The 16,900-nt window shown below is 61.0% G+C and overlaps 2 protein-coding genes and 1 long non-coding RNA gene across 4 annotated transcripts in view; all 3 read right to left on the bottom strand.

Moving 5' to 3' along the window:
• Window positions 1-842: 842 nt before the first annotated feature.
• Window positions 843-16,900, bottom strand: part of PBXIP1 (PBX homeobox interacting protein 1) — a 28,931-nt gene continuing 12,873 nt past the window's right edge. Inside the window, exon 10 of the mRNA XM_043569436.1 lies at window positions 843-1,533. Within this exon, the coding sequence (XP_043425371.1) occupies window positions 1,137-1,533 (397 nt within the window). The 3' untranslated portion in view covers window positions 843-1,136. The remainder of the gene's footprint in view (window positions 1,534-16,900) is intronic.
• Window positions 1,736-9,910, bottom strand: PMVK (phosphomevalonate kinase). Of its 2 annotated transcripts, XM_043569460.1 has the most exons (5): window positions 9,725-9,910; window positions 8,250-8,313; window positions 5,247-5,399; window positions 2,978-3,107; window positions 1,736-2,191 (listed from the first exon to the last, which is right to left on the bottom strand). In XM_043569460.1, the coding sequence occupies exons 1-5, from the start codon at window positions 9,817-9,819 to the stop codon at window positions 2,055-2,057; spliced, it is 579 nt and encodes a 192-aa protein (XP_043425395.1). In that variant the 5' UTR covers window positions 9,820-9,910; the 3' UTR covers window positions 1,736-2,054. The 2 variants fall into 2 exon arrangements, with proteins under 2 accessions (XP_043425395.1, XP_043425396.1); XM_043569461.1 differs by lacking the exon at window positions 8,250-8,313 and having other exon boundaries at window positions 9,725-9,824.
• LOC122476587 lies at window positions 13,649-15,608 on the bottom strand. The gene is made up of 2 exons (XR_006295531.1): window positions 15,507-15,608; window positions 13,649-14,217 (listed from the first exon to the last, which is right to left on the bottom strand). It is a non-coding gene; the product is annotated as an uncharacterized LOC122476587 (long non-coding RNA).

Here is a 16,900-nt window from a genome sequence, read left to right as displayed (position 1 = left end):
GCCTGCCGGCCCCCTCCCCTGCCCCAGCGCTCCCGACGGGAGGCTCGCTGATCGACCGGTGGTCGGTGATCACCTGTAGGAGAGGAAAGCACTACCTAGAAAACACGTCTCACCCCCACGGGCACCACTGCCACACGCACAACAGCCAAGACGTGGAAACACTGCACCCGGGGACAGACGGACGGATAAGGAAACTGCACTCACGCATACACACGTGTGCACACACCCCACACCCCCCTGCGGGCCCTCACACACACCCCCCCGCACACCCTCACGCCACACACTCACGTATACACACGACGTACGAGGCACTGAGGCGCTGACTAGCCGTGCTCTGCGGTGACCGCTCACGACACACACGGACAGTCACGCGGACACTTACACTTACACGTTGGCCACATCCCAGGACCCCGCGTGCCGTGCGGCACAGGGACCCTCGGGAGCACGCGTTCGACGACCGAATCCGTGAACAGGGCGTGCATCACAGCTCAAAAAGCTGGGGGGAAAGGACAACCTGCGACCCTTTCCCCAGCACCACACGACCCAGGTTCAGGCCCTCCCGAGCCCCGAACGACCCCGTGTGCGGGCAGGGACAGCCGCTCCGGGTGGAGGGTGGCCGAGGGACACTCGCCCGGAAGGCGGACAAACAGGGCCTCCGGGCCCAAGCGTGGGGGATGGACACGCAGGCCCCTGGAAGCATCCACGGGGCCCTCGCGTGGTTCCTGGTGCGACGGGAGTGAGGACACCTGCCTCTGGCTGACAGACAGCGACCCCAGAAGCCCAGGCTGTCGCGTGACCACCAAGGCCGTGGCCGCCAGACCAGCACTGACACGGTTCACCACGTCCACAACTTCTGCTCCTCGTGCTTCGTTCTTCGCTTTCCGACGGACTGTTTACATTCCGTGGTGCCTGGCCGGCGCTCAGTAATGGTCTCTCGTCCCTGCCATCACCGCCTTTGCTGGGCCAGGCGCTGGGGACCTGGGTAAGCAGGCACAGGCTCATTCCTCGGGTCCCCTGGGTGCACCCCCGGACCTGAGGAAAGCGCCACGAGACATCCGTGGGCCCTCGAGGAGAGGAGGCTGGGACTCACGACAGCCCGTCCCCTTGTCCCCTCGTCCCCCGGAGCCCCCCACTTCTCAACAACCTCTCAGAAACGCCCACGAGTCGCTGGGGCTGAGTCTGGTGAACACGGGAGGCTCCCTCGGGGTCACACACCCGGAGCGGGAGTGACGCGTCAGGACGGGGGGCTCACAAGCAGCCTCCGCTGGCAGCTCTGAGGGCCCCCAAGAGCCCGTCTTGGAGCCAGCTCGGCGCCGGCCCAACGGCTGGAACGGAGGCCCCTGGGGGTGAGGAAGCCTGTGCCGCCATGACACACACACCCCAACCCCCTGGCACCTGCCGGGGGCCAGCACGGCTCTGGGAGCCAGGGTCACGACTGCCAGACGGACGTGGCCGGCCGGTGAGAATCGGAAGGGGGACACGGGGACGGCCACCGCAGAAGAGGACAGGGAGGAGCCCACGGTGCCGGCGGCCCTCCAGAGCCAGGGAGCTGGCGTCGGGAACGGTGAGCCGGGCGGCAGGTCTGGGCGGCGACACGCGCAGATTGGTTTGGGGGCCGTGTGGGCGGGGGGGCGGGGCACAGAGCCGGGTGCCCGGGGAGGCCAGGGCAGTGGGGCCCACAGCCACCAGGATGGGCTGTGCCCGCGTGCGGGAAAGGAGAGACGTGGGCTCTGAGTGGGCTCCGAGGCGGTTTATTAGGACCCACGCTGGGGAGCCGGGCCCCTGCCTGGAACGAGGGGCTGAGAGCGTCCCCACGGGGAGGCAGGGCCACCCACGCTCACGGGCCGGGCACCGTGGACACGGTTCAGGCACGGCCAGTCTCCTCCCGAAGAGGCGGGGCCGTCCCCTCCACAAAGAAACGAGGTCCCCGGGGCTGCCTCGACTTGCCTGGCACCTGCCAGCCCCCTCGGAACGGGGCCCCGGGCCCCCGGCCTCTCCTCACGACAGCCGGCATCGGAGACCACGGTCCGGCAGGGGCGCCCCGGAACCCAAAGCTACAGTCTGGAGTGGACAAAGGCCACCAGGCTCTGCAGCTGCTCCTCCAGGCGCCCCGCGTCCCCGTGGTTCTCCACGACCCAGTCGAAGCCCTCCAAGTCGTCCAGGCCACACTCCGACTCGGCGTCGTCCACCCCTGTGCAGGAAGCAAGGTGACGTCAGGCCCCGGCCAGCCCTGGAGTCCCGCAGGCCCCAGATGGAGCTGCCCCCGTCCTGGCCTCCCCTCTGCCACCGCCCAGCCACACAGCCACCGCCCACAGAGGGTGGAAGGGCCTCCTGAAACCACACGAGACCACAGACGAGCCGGAAGGGCGGCTCTACGTCTACCCCCACTTGGCCCTCCGGGAGGCGGCGCGAGCTACTCTCCGAACAGCGGGGCTGCTGGGCGGGCTGACTGTGACCGAAGTGAGGTCGAGTGTACGCGGAAGTGCCCACGCCCAGGAGACTGCAGTGTCAGGGGCCGAAGTTCCCCAGCCCACAGGGCCTCGGGCAGGAGCGAGTCCTCAGCGGTGTCCCAGCTGCCACAGGGCAGGTCCCGGGCTTGCACCGCTGAGGCCGCCTTGCCCACCACACACAGACACTCTGTGCATCGCACGGGACGCCCGCTGATGCAGCAGGCCGGCAGGCTGGGTCCCGGACACATCTCGCGAAGCCCACCCGCCTGGAGAGGACAGGGAAGGGCACCAGCCCCAGGTCATGAGGAACCTTTAGCCCGAGGACACCCTCCCCAACCCATGTTCCAATCTGGGGACGGTCCTGAGCCACAGGCCCCTAGGTTCCCTTTCATGACCCCTCGCTCACGCCCCCACAGCCTGCCAGGAAGAGGGCAGGAGACCCAGACCGTGGAGGCGGGGGCCAGGGTCTACGGCGGGGTGGCAGCCGGCGTGCCAAGCCTCGGGGGCAAAGGCCGGGCACAGCTCACCTGGAGTGAACACCCAGCCCCGCTGCCGTCGGCTCTGCTCCAGGGCCACCACGCGGACCGTCTGGGTCAAAGCCCCGTAGGCCTCCCGAAACCACTGGATGTCCGACACCCTCCGCGTGTCACTCACCAGCTGCAGAAAGAGACACGGGCAGGTGACCGACAGGACACGGTGTGGCGGGACAGGGCCCCAGGGAATAAGCAGGTGCATGGGGATGGGGGGGGGGGGGCTATAGAGCCCAGACAGGTGAGGTCCCCTTCCCCATTCTCACCCACCATCCCTCCTCCCTGCAGGCAGCCCTCCCTGGTCACGCAGTCCACAGCCCGCTCTGCCCACACGTGTCTGCCGTCGACACACCACGTTCCGTGGTCACCGCTGAGCTGAAGACGAAGCCTCGGGCTTTGAGGCCAGATCAGCGGGTCCAACAAAGTAATTCTACAGACAGACAAACTGAGGCCAGAAACAAAAGTGCTCTAACTGGTCCCTGCTCACCAGCACTTTTCACAACCTAAGCCTGACTTTCTCAGGCCAGGGCACCCCACCTCTCAAAGGGCCCCCGTCATTCTAAGAAGATCCAAAGCCCTAACCCCAGCTTCCGAGGGCCTACGAGATCCGGCACTACTCCCGTGGCCTTCGTGCATCCACTCCGCTGCAGCCGGCCGGTCCCCCGCTCCCACACGCCAGCCACGTCCTCCTCGGGGCCCTGGCGCGTGCGGCTCCCGCTGCATGGACGAGCACAGGCCAGGGCCCCCCATTCACGCCCATCTCCGCTCCGGCGTCCCTCCTCCGGGAGGCCTTTCCTGCGGCCCGGCCCCCTTCCTGTCCCTCTGGGTCCAGACACGCTGTCCACGAAGTGCTCTTGCCATCGTCACCATCTGCCGGGAGGTTGTGTTCACTGCCTGCCCGCCCCAGGTCCGCACCCGCGGCCACATCCCAGGCCCCCGCGTGCCGTGCGGCACAGGGACCCTCGGGAGCACGCGTTCGACGACCGAATCCGTGAACAGAGCGGCCGGCTGTTCCCCCTCCGACGCAGACACGTTCCGTTCACTCACCAATTACCAAACATGTGGCACAGAGAACCCGTGTGCGGGCGCGGAGGGGGCGGGAGCCAAGCGGCCGGCGCTCACCCCCTCGGGTCCCAGTCTGGGGGGCAGACGGCGGCCTCCGGTGCGGTCAGCGCTGTCTGCAGGCGCGTCAAGCTCGGCAGGACCGAGAACGGACTCCCCGTCTTCTCCCCACGCCTTCCCTGCTCAGAACCACCTCCTGCCTCCCACCCTGCGGCCACGGCCCAGCCGGCTCAGCCTTCGCGGCCCGTGCGGAGCCCACCACTCTGAGCCACAGCCCCACCGCCCCCTCCCAGAAGCCTCGCCTCTCCCCTGCTCAGTGGCCCCGAAGCACCAGACCCCGGGCCTCACCTCCTGCCACGTGCCCGCCCGCCACCCAAACGCCCACTTGGCTCAGCCCCTTGTCTCCTGCAGGCTCTGCTCAAGTGACCTCGAGTGGGGGAAACCTCCCCGGCGCCCCGCAGGGCAGCAGCCCAGCCCCCCATGGAGCCCTGGACTCCTTTACTTTGCTCCTCAGTATTTCTCTTCACCCCACAGGACACATTCTGTATCTGTTTCCGGCCTAACTCCCTCCAGCCCCAGTAATAACGTAAGCACCCCGAGGGCAGGGGCTTCATCCCGTTCTTGCACTGATACGTCCTCAAATCACCTGGAGCCGGGCCAGGTCCAAGGAGCTACTACTGGCTCCCAGAGCGAGGACGGAGCGAAGGGGTGAGGTGCTGGGGGAGCACCTGGCAGCATCACTTAGGCTCAGGTATCAGGGCAGGCTGCCTGGTGGAGGCGCCATGTAAGCGGGGCTGGACGGAACCAGATGAGGACGGAAAGGAAGGGCGGTCCTGGCAGGCAGAACTGCACAAAGGCCGGGCCTCCAGAAGGACCTTATGTGTCTGAGGAACGGAGAGAAGGCGGGTGTAGTGACAGCCTAGGGAGCAAGAAGGCCGGCAGGGCAGCAGGGCCCGGTCATACAAAGCCTAGAGGTTTCCGTGAAGGGCTTCACTGTGGTTTGTGGGAACAATGGGACAAAGGTTCCAAAGAGAGGAGTGACAAGCGTTGGGTTATTTTTAACAGGCCGTTCTGGCTGCTGGGTGACGAATGGGACACGTGGGACCAGGGCAGGAGCTAGGAGGCCACGGATGAGAAGTGGCGGGAGGCAGGGCCAGTGGAGTCACAGGCGGAAAAGGCGGAACGCTGCCCTGAGCACACTCACCCAGACGGGCTGGGAGACGCCCTCCACCACCTTCCTGCAGAAGAAGCCGGGGTCGGCCTGGCGCTTCTCCTCGCCCCAGCGGATCATGTCCCTCCGGTAGGCCTCCTTGTAGGTGCTGGCGTCCAGGAGTCTCTCGAAGTCCAGGCCGTGCTCCTGCCCAAAGCACATGCACCGTCTGCACCTCCGGTCTCCGACCTCACTGGTCCCTCCTGAAACAGGAGGAGGGCAGCCCTGCCCTCCCCCCCCACCCCTCCCCGGGGACCGATGCAAGGACCACGAGGTTGCCACCAGGACCCTGGGCTGCAGGGAGTAAGGAACCCCAAACAGCGGCAGATGGAAGAAAAGCCTGGGGATGATCCAGAAATCATTTCGGTGTCTTTAAGCCGTGTGATGTGCGACAGCTTTACCTCCCCAATGATTCCTGGCTTAAACTAATCCTGAAATTAGTCTGCGTCCCCTGGGCACAAGCTGAGCCTCCAACCAAAGTGGGAAATGTGAAAAAGTGCACCTCTTCTGGCCCAGTCCAGCCCCACCCCGGCCCAGGACACCTGGCGGCCCCCTCCCGCATCCCGCGGCCCCCCGCCCCGCAAGCTCCTGGCACCTCTGCAGAAACAGCAGGTGCTCCTGGGGCAGGGGGAGCTGCTTGGACCACCCCGGCCTCCCCTCCCTAGGGACACAGCCAAATGAGGGGTCCATCCAGGGCCCCGGGGCGGGCTGGGGTCTGAGACAGGTTCCAGCTACTCTCCTCACTCCCCGCAGCTCCACCGTCTTGGACTCGTTTCTCCCCTGCAAACTGAAGGGCCACGACCGACCGTGCAAGTCCAGTCACCTTCCTGTGCCCTGCCCAAGGTGAGGCCGGCAGCCACCTCCTGTCTGTAAACTGGTTTCCCACGCTCTCTAGCAGAGGGAGGGAGAGTGGCCGCCAGGAGCGGTAGGTTCTGTGTTTCCATTAGATTTCTCATTGTGACTTGAGAAACCCAACGCATTAAACGTTTCATTTTGGATTTTTTTTTTTTAAGTATGCTCCGCACCCAACACGGGGCCTGAACTCACAACCCTGAGGTCAAGAGTCACGTGCTCTTCCCACTGAGCCACGCAGATGCCAGTGGAATTGTTTTTAGTGGGAATAGGAGTGGTACAGGGGTAGGCTGGCCTATCCGTTTCCTATTGAGGTTTTTAAGATGCAAACTGCTGCCCACGCCACACCCACGCCAGCCTGGCTCGTAGGTTTGGAGTGAGGGCTGATCTGGGAACTCTGGAGCGTAGATCAGTGGTTTTCAAACTACTCCTCAGAACCCTGGGGTTCCCCAGAAGTGCCCAGGCCCCAGGGGACAGGCTGAGAGCCCCCTCCTCCACCCTCTGTCTCCCTGCACCTCCCCCACCAGAGACCCTCAAGTCTGTCTACTGGGTACCAGGAACTTCCTCCTCTAACGTCATTTGGGAAAGGTTCCCACTAAAAAAATCTTAGGGGCACCTGGGTGGCTCAGCTGGCTGAGCGTCTGGCTCTTGACTGCGGTTCAGGTCATGATCTCATGGTTTGTGGGTTCAAGTCCCATGTCTGGGCTCTGCCTGGGACTGTCTCTCTCCTGTTCTCTCTGCTCCTCCCCTGCTTATGCTCTCTCAAAATAAAAAAATAAATAATAAATGAATTAATTTTATTTTAAAAAAAAATTTTTTTTTTTAATGTTTATTATTTTATTTTTGGGACAGAGAGAGACAGAGCATGAGCGGGGGAGGGGCAGAGAGAGAGGGAGACACAGAATCGGAAACAGGCTCCAGGCTCCGAGCCATCAGCCCAGAGCCCGACGTGGGGCTCGAACTCACGGACCGCGAGTTCGTGACCTGGCCGAAGTCGGACGCTTAACCGACTGCGCCACCCAGGCGCCCCTAAATGAATTAATTTAAAAACCACTGCACCTGTTATCCCCAGGACCCGCCAGGCTGCTACAATGCTACAGTGATCCCCTACCCCCTACAAATAGGTCTGTTTAGCTGGTGGGAGAAAACCAAAAGGCACAGGAGAATACTGCCATGCATATGGACTGATGCATGGAAGGGGGGGCCAGATTCATTCTGTGTGGCCCCAGAAGACCAGACTCGGGCCAACTGACCAAAGTGCACCTAGAAGTCAAGGGCAGAAATCTAAGCAACGAGGGCTCCTCACTGCATGGGAAGCTGGTCTGACCCTCTAGGCTCCCTGTCTGAAAGCTAAGGCTCTAGAAGTTCCCATTTAGTTTTTACAATCCTTTTTTTTTTTCAATGCTTATTTTTGAGAGAGAAAAAGAAAGAGAACACGTGTGCGTGCAAATAGGGCAGGAGCAGAGACAGAAGGGGGACAGAGAATGCCAAGCAGGCTCTGAGCTGTCAGCACGGAGCCTGACGCGGGGCTCCAACTCACGAGCTGTGAGATCATGACCTGAGCTGAAGTCGAACGCTTAACCGACTGAGCCACCCAGGCGCCCCTACAATCCTTTTTTTTTTTTTTTTTCTTTAAATCCACATGGTCCAAAATTCAAAAGTTACGTATTTGTTTAGAGTGAAAACTCTCTGCCCGGCCCCTGCTTGCCCCTTCCTGGAGGCACCCAGTGACAGTGGCCTGTGTACCCTGCCCAGGCTTCACACAGCCCCAGCACTGGCAACAGTGAACACAAGGAGGGCCCCCCACAGATATCAGTTATGTGGCTGAACGTGTAAGCAAAAGTATTCAGAACTCTCGTCCGTTTACATATAAATGGAGTATTCCCTATGCACGTTTCTACATCTTGCTTTCTTCACTTAATGATCATCTTGACAACTCAGGTAATTACATTTCTAAGGGGAGAATCCCAGCTCAAGTCCGAAGCGTTTCCTGGATACGCTCTGGGGGAGGGGGCCGGAAGCGAGTGACAAGGTGAAAACGGCCCCAAACGGTCCAGCACGCGGCCAACGGTAGTCACAGAGACCCTGCCAGTGACCACAGCAGGCTCCTTCCAACCCACCAAATGCCGCGCGGCCGCCACCTACCCGCGCGTACTGCTCCTTGAGTGGCCCGGACAGCCGCAGGACAGCGCAGACATCAGCTCCGAGCCTACAGGACAGGGAGGTCCAAGCCCAGTTAACCTAGTCTCCGGACGAGGCTGGAAGGGGACGGAAGTCTCCTTCCTTTTTTAAAGTAAGCTCCACACCTAACGTGGGCCTCGAACTCGTGACCCTGACATCCACAGTCACAGGGTCTACGGACTGAGCCAGCCGGGCGCCCCTCTGCGGTTGCGTTTCTGCTACTAGTATCCGTAACTGTCAACGTCTCATCCTCCCTGACCCTAACTGCTCATCTACAAAGCGGAACAGCACTCTCTGTTCGGTCTCCTACAGGATTATTACCAAACTGGAATGGGAGAGTTCTGCTCACAGGCAGAACAAACATTACAATTACACCGTGCACGGCCGCCACCGGCGATGTTCTGGCTCGATGAGGTCACTGCTGGGCCCTTGAACTAGTTTTCCCACGGCCCGGGTGTATCCGTGTGCACGGACTTGGTCATCACAACAGAATTCACTCGCTCCTTCAGTTGTTCGATGTACTCAATCCACCACCCGTTGGGTGCTGTGTCCGGACCCAGGTACGCCGTCCCCGCCCTGACCGTGAGGTGCTGACACTTTCACTCAAACACCGACCCAGTGAGACAGGCGTTCTTAGCTCTGTGCTTCACACGAGGAAACGGAGGCAGAGTGAGACCTGATACACTCAAAACAACGCTGCAAGTAATGAAGCCAATATAGATAAAGTGCAAATACCAGCCAGCATTTACTTCCTGTGCCTTTACTAGACGGCAAGAATTGTTCTAAGCCCTTCACGTGCATTATCTCATGTCATCCTTTCAACCACCCTATCTTTAGCCCCATTTCACAGAGGACAAAACTGAGACACGGAGTGGAGGAGAATGCTGTGCAAGGTCAAGGGGAACACGTGGGGAGTCAGGGTGCGAATTCCAGCAGTCCAACTGCACACCCTGCTCCTGTCCACTGACTGACTCCTGTGCTGGGGACAAGGAGAAAGGCAAGCAGGAAAGGTGGTAGGACCCTTGTGCGGAGCCAGAGGCGACCTCTGCCCCGGGTCCCCTCCCCCACAACCTCGTCGACCCCTGTGGTACACCACCCCCCCAGCAGCAACGCCTGGTCCCCCACCCACCGGCGTGCGCCCACGCTTTGCGATCCTCGCTCTCGTCCAGCACAACTGCTCGACCACGACGTTCAGGGTAAACAGACTCAAGCTGAATCTGAATCCTGGATCTACGGATCCCTTGGTGACCCCCCACCTTTCAGAGCACCCTCAGCTACTAACACCCCAACAGGGAACCTATCAAAGGAATCTTGGGGTTCGACGGGATCGCGCACGGAGGACTCCACCACCCCCGACCACGGAGCGGCCGCCCCTGCAGTTGTCGGGCCGCGGCCGACCCCACCCCAAGCCTAGCGTCCGCGCCCCGCCCCGCAGACACCTGCTCCGCAGCGCCTCGGCCACGAAGTCCTTCCCGGACTTCCTCTTCCCGCTGAACAGCAGCACCAGGCGCGGGGCGCCTGCTTGCGGGGCCATGCCGTCCCCCCCACCCCCGCCGCCCGGCCACCCGGCCACCCGGCCGCCCCGCCGCCCCGCCGTCCTCTCCGCTCCGACGCGAGTACTCCGAGAGCTACTCCTGCGCAGCCGCGGAGAGGCCTGTCCGTGGGCACGTCCACCGCCAAACGCCGGGGGGGGGGGCGTGGCTCTCAGGGCGGCCTTCGCCCGAAAGACGCTCCCCCACAGGGATCACTTGGAACGGCCCGGCCCCGCCCAGAGCCTGACGTCACCTGGACACAACCATTCCCCTTGTAGCGGGGACGTCTCTAAATTTCCCGAGGTGAGCGTCACGTTGCCTACCACCCAACCCTACAAACATTATGGGAAACGATCAAGCGAGATCACGCTGAAGAGGTCTGCGAACCCGCCTCCTTATTTGTGCAACGCAACGCATGTGTTCAAGCTAATCTGTCTGTACCCCGCAGTGAATGTGGGTCCTCCCGGAAGCCACCCGCGGCTGAGGCGCCGGGGGCGTGGCCGTGACGTCACGCGGGGAGGGGCCTGGGCCGGCGCTCGCGTGGCCGGCCGCGCGGGTTTGGAGGCCCCGCCTGCTCTTCCCCAGGGAAGTGCGGGGACCCGCCGCAAAGTGGTGACCCCGATGGGGTAGGCTCTGGGGCTTGGAGGCCAGCCCCGGACGGGATTGCCTAGCTTTATGCGGAGTCCAGTCGGGAGCTGCGAGGGTCTGTCCCCTCCTCGAAGGCCCGCCGCAGTGACAGCCGGTCCCAGAGGAGTAAGCGCAGTGGCCTTCAGCCCGGACCTTGGGCCCGCATCTCTGAGCTCGTCAGAACGGATCCCGGAGCCCATTCCTGCGGGCCACAGAGTCACTCAAGGAGAAGGGGGGAGAGGACGCCGGACCCGCGTGGCAGGAACCGGAAAACACGGCACAGGAGCGATGAAGGAATGGCCATGGGTCAGATGCAAAAAGGACGGTCTCCAGGAAGGTCTTTTTTTTTTTTTTTTTTGAAGCAACTCTGAGATCATGCACTCATCAGTGCACTTAGAAGGCAGCCCCAAGTGGGGTTTTAATCCCAGCTCGGACACTTCTCAGGTCACCCTGGTTCATCACTGGTAACGCCCACCTCACAGGGTTGCCTTGAGAAGGAAATGGGAAAAACACAATGTAATTAAAACCCTTTGTAACTTCTCGAGCGTCATCCAGATGTGGAGTTGTTATTTATGCTGAGCACGGTGTGGTTTTAGAATTCAGCACAGGATCCGATCTCCCAGCCCACCTTCACAGAAAGCTCAGATCCCTCCTCTTCTGTCACTAGAAAGCACTCTGAACTGCCCCCCACTTTCTTTTTCACCTGACTCAGACCTCACTCCTGCCTTTCCTATCCCCGCTGGAATTCCCTACTGATGATCAGAACATCCTAACCTCTTACAGCTTCTCTCCTGCTCCCTGCCTCAACTGTGTCTCACTGTCCCTGGGTGCCCTCTCGCGTAGAGTCTTATCCCCCCTGCCTGCCCCCCCCCCCCCCCCCAGCCCTCAGATCTCAGCATAGTGTCTGTGGCCTCCTTCCTTCCCATATCAGCTTCCTGACCTTCACTCCCATGCCTCTTGGGAAACTCCAGCTCCTACAAGGCTCATAGCCACCGGGCTGGGTGGCCTTTGCCCTCCTCAGTGCTGACAGCCACCAATCCTGGCACCTGTTTCCATTCAGGCAGCTTAGCCACAGGCTCCCGTCACCACTGTCTGTGATCTTCCTGCCTGCTTGGTCTGACCGCTCCGTCCCTTGGCCTCAGACACCAGCTCCCATGGAGCCTTGCCACCCCCCAGAGCCATCCAGCCTGCAAATTTGCACACTCAGCCACCTTGCTCTCCAAGGTCACCTGCTCAGATAGTCCCCAGAGCAGTGCTTCCCTCTCAGGGACACATTAGCCCTTGAGACTCTGTTGTATGACATCGCCTCTTCCCTCCACAACCAAAAAGAACTCACAAGAGTCAGCAGGTGTGAGACGACAGGCGGGGGACGCTGCAGACAATGAGGCAGGAAAGAGGGAGGAACAGGACTGTCTGCAGGGGCACAGACAAGCCGGGAGGGAGTGGCCAGAAGCCTGGTGGGGGAGGGGGGGAGGCTGCGATGAGAAGCTGGGGATGCCAGACACGCTGCCTCACAGGGCTGCCTCACGGGGCTTCCAGAAGATGATGCTTGAGGAAGCGGGTGCTGGCCTTGGACCACAGAGCAGTGGCCCCACGACTCAGGAACACAATTACCCCAGAGGGTCACCCCTCACTAAAAAGGCAGACCACCTGGGGGGCTCAGCCAGTTAGGCGTCTGACCCTTAATTTAGGCTCAGGTCGTGATGTCATGGTTCATGGGATTGAGCCCCACGTCCGGCTCTGTGCTGACAATGTGGAGCCTGCTTGGGATTCCCTCTCTCTCTCTCTCTCTCTCTCTCTCTCTGCACCTCCCTCTGCTCACATTCTCTCACACAAAGTAAGTAAATAACAAAAAAATAAAAATAAAGAGAGGTTTGCTTCACTGACCCAGAAGACGGCTCGGAAGTCAAGTCCAGGCCTATTGGAGGAAGCCCGCTCACGGTGTCACCAAACCCAGAGCAGTTTGAGCCTGCAGGGGACCAGGGCCTACACTCCTGCGGAGCCGAGAGGAGGGAGGGAGGGAGGAGGCGGGCTTTGTCATTGCTCTTACAGCACCGCCTGGAGCAAGGGAGCCCTGATCGGCACCACGGTCCACCCCTGCGAGGCCAGCCTGCCCCATAGATGCCACCGAGGCTCAGTGGTACCACCGGTTACCCTTCCTTCCGCTTCTGGCTCCTCTTCCTGTGGCCGTTGTGCAGCTGACCCAGCGCCGTCCTGCACCAGTGCCTGTGACTGGGGCCTTCTGTGCTCGATGACCGTGGCCTCGGGGGCCGTGCAGCGGGGCAGGTGAGGCAGAGCGTGGGGCAGAAGGAGTGCCAAAGAGGAAGAGAAGAGAGGCAGTCTGAGTCCTTGGGAGCCGAGGGAGAGAAGTCCGTTCGTTCGTTCAATGTCTGTAAATGCCTGAGACGCACCAGGTACCACTAGAGCTGGGACAGTGAGCGAACCAGAGCCTGCTCAAAGAGCATTTGTTCCCTTGAGGGACCGGCAATGATAAAGCAGCTTCAAAATAGAGCGTGAGAAATTTCATCCCCAAACTGGAGAGGGGAACAGACATAAATTAACATCCGCCTGATGCTCTGATAGAAGCTATAAGTGGCTCTAAGTGGCACCATCGCGTGGTTCCCCCTGCCTGAAACACCCTTCCAGCTGTCTTTCTGGGGAGCAGACTCTGAGTTGTACTCCAGCACTTAGCCTGTGACTCCTCCTCCCCGCCTCCCCACCCCTCTGCCTTGGATCCCTGCTTCCTATGCTCCTGACATAGCTCACGCTCACCTCACACTACGCTTACCACTTACTCCCACATCCACCGCCCCCACATAGGTAAGAGTTACTATTTACTGAGCGTTTACTACGTGCCAGACATTTATTTCCTCAATCATGTGACATAAACACTACTATCCCTACTGAAAGATGAGGCAACTTTAAGTGGCGCGATTATTAAATTTTTTCAAGTGTATTTATTTTGAGAGAGAGACAGTGTGAGCAGGGGAGGGGCAGAGAGAGAGGAGAGAGAGAGAGAGAGAGAGAGAGAGAGAGAGAGAGAGAATCCCAAGCAATATCCATGCCTCCAGTGCAGAGCCTGACGTGGGGCTCGAACCCATGAAACCCTGAGATCATGACCTGAGCCGAAACCAAGAGTTGGACGTTTAACCGGCTGAGCCTCCCGGGCGCCCCGAAGTGTCGCAATTATGATGAGGCTCATTATGATTGAGACACTTGCCCAGACATCTATTAAATAGATTACCCCCCGGGATCACTCCGGAGAGAAGGGGCAAAACGCTTCTAAACACACAGGTGGACAGTCAGAGACTTACGACCCGTCCCCTCTGTGACCCGCCTTCCCTAAGTTGCTAAGTGCTCAGTAAGGGTGAACCCAGAGGAAGGACAAGGCACCGGCCAGCTCTGAGTTTGTAAGTTCTCCGGCTTTAAGAAACGCCACACGCTGACATCCCTGGAGGTGGGAGGCGTCGAACCTCTCACTGGACAGTGCGCCCTCCCAAAAGACCAACCCAAAAGACCAACGGAAAGTTGGATTCCCCTGCTCAGTCCTCGGTCTCTGAATTATCTCCGTCGCTATGAGGCAAGCGCGTGACCTTCGCTCTTATAGCTGCAGCGTTCAGAGAGCACGTAGCAGAGTCTGTCGGCACCTCCAACTCCAGCTCCCGGCTGATCTCACCCAGAATGCCGGGCAAAGCAGGGATCCTCCGATGTTCAAAAGAAACAAGCTCTAAAAAGTCAGCTAGTCTGCCCGTGGATGGTAGCCACGGCTCAATCTGGAATACGACGCAAGAACAAACAGGATTTTTGCTTAAGCAAGCCCTATACCCGTAGGGGGGGCTTGACCTCATGAGCCAGAGACCAGGAGTCGCGGGCTCCACCGACCCAGCCGGGCGCCCTTAAACAAAGCTTTTTTTTTTTTTTTAAATAAAGATTCAGGATTTAGAAAAATCTTTTTGTTCTGCGAGATTATCATGTACTGAATGCCAGCTTTGGAGCTGGGGACTGGCCCCACTTCAGCCGTTGAAGAGCGATGTGTTGATTTCATTCATGTCACCGTTTTTCACTATCTTCGACACAGACGCTGGTATTTACTCTCCAAATGAGATGGACAGACTCGGCTCCAAACCAGGAGCTAGAAGTGGCCGAGCTGGGTCTGCGTGGCTCCAAAGCCAGCGGTTCCGGCAGCCAGGGGGGCCTCCGGGACCCTCCCCCCCTAGCCCCGCCTCGGCCTGCAGTGTAGGTCCTCGCCTGTGTCCCTCCCCAGGCTGCCAGAAGGCAGGTCTGGTGGCGCCAGCCGGGCCAGGCCTGGGGAAGCGCTGCATGGGCCACAATAAATAAATGAATGAGCAAATGGATGGCTCTTTGGGGGAGAGTCTGGAGGCCAGGCCTTTGCTCCGGAGGCTCCGAGGGCGTTTGCAGGCACCCTCAAGGCCGAGCCTCGGAACCCCACACCCCGTCGTTCCGGTCCCGGGGCGGCTCCCCCCCCCAGCCTCCGCCCTGCTGCAGTCCTCCACAGGCAGCCTCCTACAGCACCAGCACGAGCCACCCACGGGTGACTTCAAAGCTCAAGGGCAGAGGGAGGAAGAACCGGTTCCCCCAGACCTCGCCTTACAAGCTTGAGGAGCGGAGGGGGGGCGAGGGGGGGGGAAACAGGGGACTCTTAGGGGTTGACAGCCAAGGGCTCCAGCCCCAACCCGCCCCTAGCAAGCTTCATGACCCCAGACAAGTTATTTCTCTTTCTGGGCCTCGCTTCTCACTCTGAACCAGAGGCTGGCTTCATGCCTGTGAAGGGCCCCTCCGGAGCCAGCCTCCTCCTGCCCACAAGCTGGGGCGCATAAGGGGCCGCGGTGGCCAGAGAGGAAGTGCCACAGGGCCAGGTACCCACGTGGCTGGGTGGGAGCTCGGGCTTCCCGGCCTGGGGCCTCCTGGGGAAGGTGGACAGCGCCCGCGGATGGTCTTGGTCGCTGTCCAGCTGTGACAGGACCATAGGCAAGCCACCTCCTCTCTGTCTCTCTCTCTCTCTCTCTCTTACTTGTCTGTAAGAGGGTACTGACGGTCTTACCCTCTCTAACGTCTGCTTGTCCGTGAGATGGGAGAGCCGAAAAGTCTGTGGCCCAGGCGGGTAAGGGGTGGCCGGTCTCCGGGCAGGATGACCGAGGCCCGAGGCCACGTTCCGGATGAGCCAGCGTGGCGGGTCTGTTTGGTCTGTGGGTGACTGACGTTCCAAAGGGGGCTAACCCTTCCTCTCCACGGTGCACGGCTTAAGTTTCTGCCTTCCCTGCCCCAGCCTGGCAACCTGTCCCTCTGACCCTCAGCAGACAGGTCACTCCCCTTGCGGGCCACTCCCCCCACCCTTCAGGCTCAGTAAGGTTAAGAGTCTGACGCTGGTTGGAACTTCTCCAAGGGGGCCCTGACTTGGGGGGATGGGGAGAGGGGACGCACAGTGGGGGAGCAGTGAGGGACCTGCTGGGAGGCTGGCTGCCCCCCCATATCTGGCAAAGTCAAGCCCAGCTGCCTTCCCCTCTCCACCCCACTCCCCCCCCCACAAGACCAGCCCCGCCCCTCCTCCTCTGCCAGCACTGCGGGGGCGGGGAGGATGGGGGGGGGGGACTGCTCAACCACCTGTGCCAGGGCTGGGAAACCCAGCATGTCCTCGACCGCCCGCTTTCCCCTGGCCTTGTCCCATCCAGGCCTGGGCCACTCAAACTCGCTACTCCAGCCACGTTGCCTCTCTCCCAGGCTGTTGGCTGACACCTTGAAACTACCCCGATGTCACATCCTGGCCACCCGCTGCACAGCGCCCAGGCCTACCGGCCCTGGTACAGGCGCCCAGCCTCCACTGCCCGTGGCAAAGCCCCTCCTTAGACTTGCAGGTGGGCCTGTGGGAGAACGGTGAGCATGAACTTAACCGTCTGGCCCCAAGGCTGTTCCCTCTCCCCGGGCCTCACCTCTGCCCTCATGGCAAACCCTACTGTCCTTCAAAGTCCAGGTCAGAGGCCAGCCTTCCCTCCTCTTCACGCCCTGCTGACTCCTCCCTGGCAGCGTGAAGAGAGAATTCCGCCTGTTAAATCCATCCAGCTGCTGGCAGGGGCGGGGGAGGGGGGGGTGCGGGCAGCACTGGGGTCTGCACAGCACGCGGCAGAGTGAGACGCAAGCTGGCACCCCTCCCCCACCCCCGCCAGCTCCTGCCAGGCGGTTTGGGAAGATGCTCTCGGTGTCCACTGTACTGATGGGGAAGCTCACCCTGAAAGCAAGGGGGCGCCCGGCCTGAGGCCCGCAGGTGGGAGCCGGCGGGGACCCGAGACTGCTTTCCCCCGTCTTAGCTTGCTCAGACCAAAGGTCTGGTTAGAGGAGACCTGGGCGGGGCCTCCATCGGGCCCAGAATGAAGAGGAGGGGCTGAGCGGGGCGGGGCCTCTTCTGGAAGCTGAGGCCGGAAGCTGCCCAGCAGGCAGGTA

This window comes from Prionailurus bengalensis, chromosome E4, assembly GCF_016509475.1.
Source record: "Prionailurus bengalensis isolate Pbe53 chromosome E4, Fcat_Pben_1.1_paternal_pri, whole genome shotgun sequence".
NCBI classification, from domain to species: domain Eukaryota; kingdom Metazoa; phylum Chordata; class Mammalia; order Carnivora; family Felidae; genus Prionailurus; species Prionailurus bengalensis.
The sequence above is the reverse complement of the archived record's forward strand: the minus strand, read 5'-3'. Positions and strand labels throughout refer to the sequence as shown.

Excerpts from the sequence above, each read along its gene's own strand:
- PMVK (XM_043569460.1), bottom strand. The coding sequence starts at position 9,819 with ATGGCCCCGCAAGCAGGCGCCCCGCGCCTGGTGCTGCTGTTCAGCGGG. Across the intron at positions 8,314-9,724 it reads GCCGAGGCGCTGCGGAGCAG|GCTCGGAGCTGATGTCTGCG; the intron begins GTGTCTGCGGGG and ends CCTGTCCTGTAG. Across the intron at positions 2,192-2,977 it reads GGGCTGGGTGTTCACTCCAG|GGGTGGACGACGCCGAGTCG; the intron begins GTGAGCTGTGCC and ends CTTCCTGCACAG.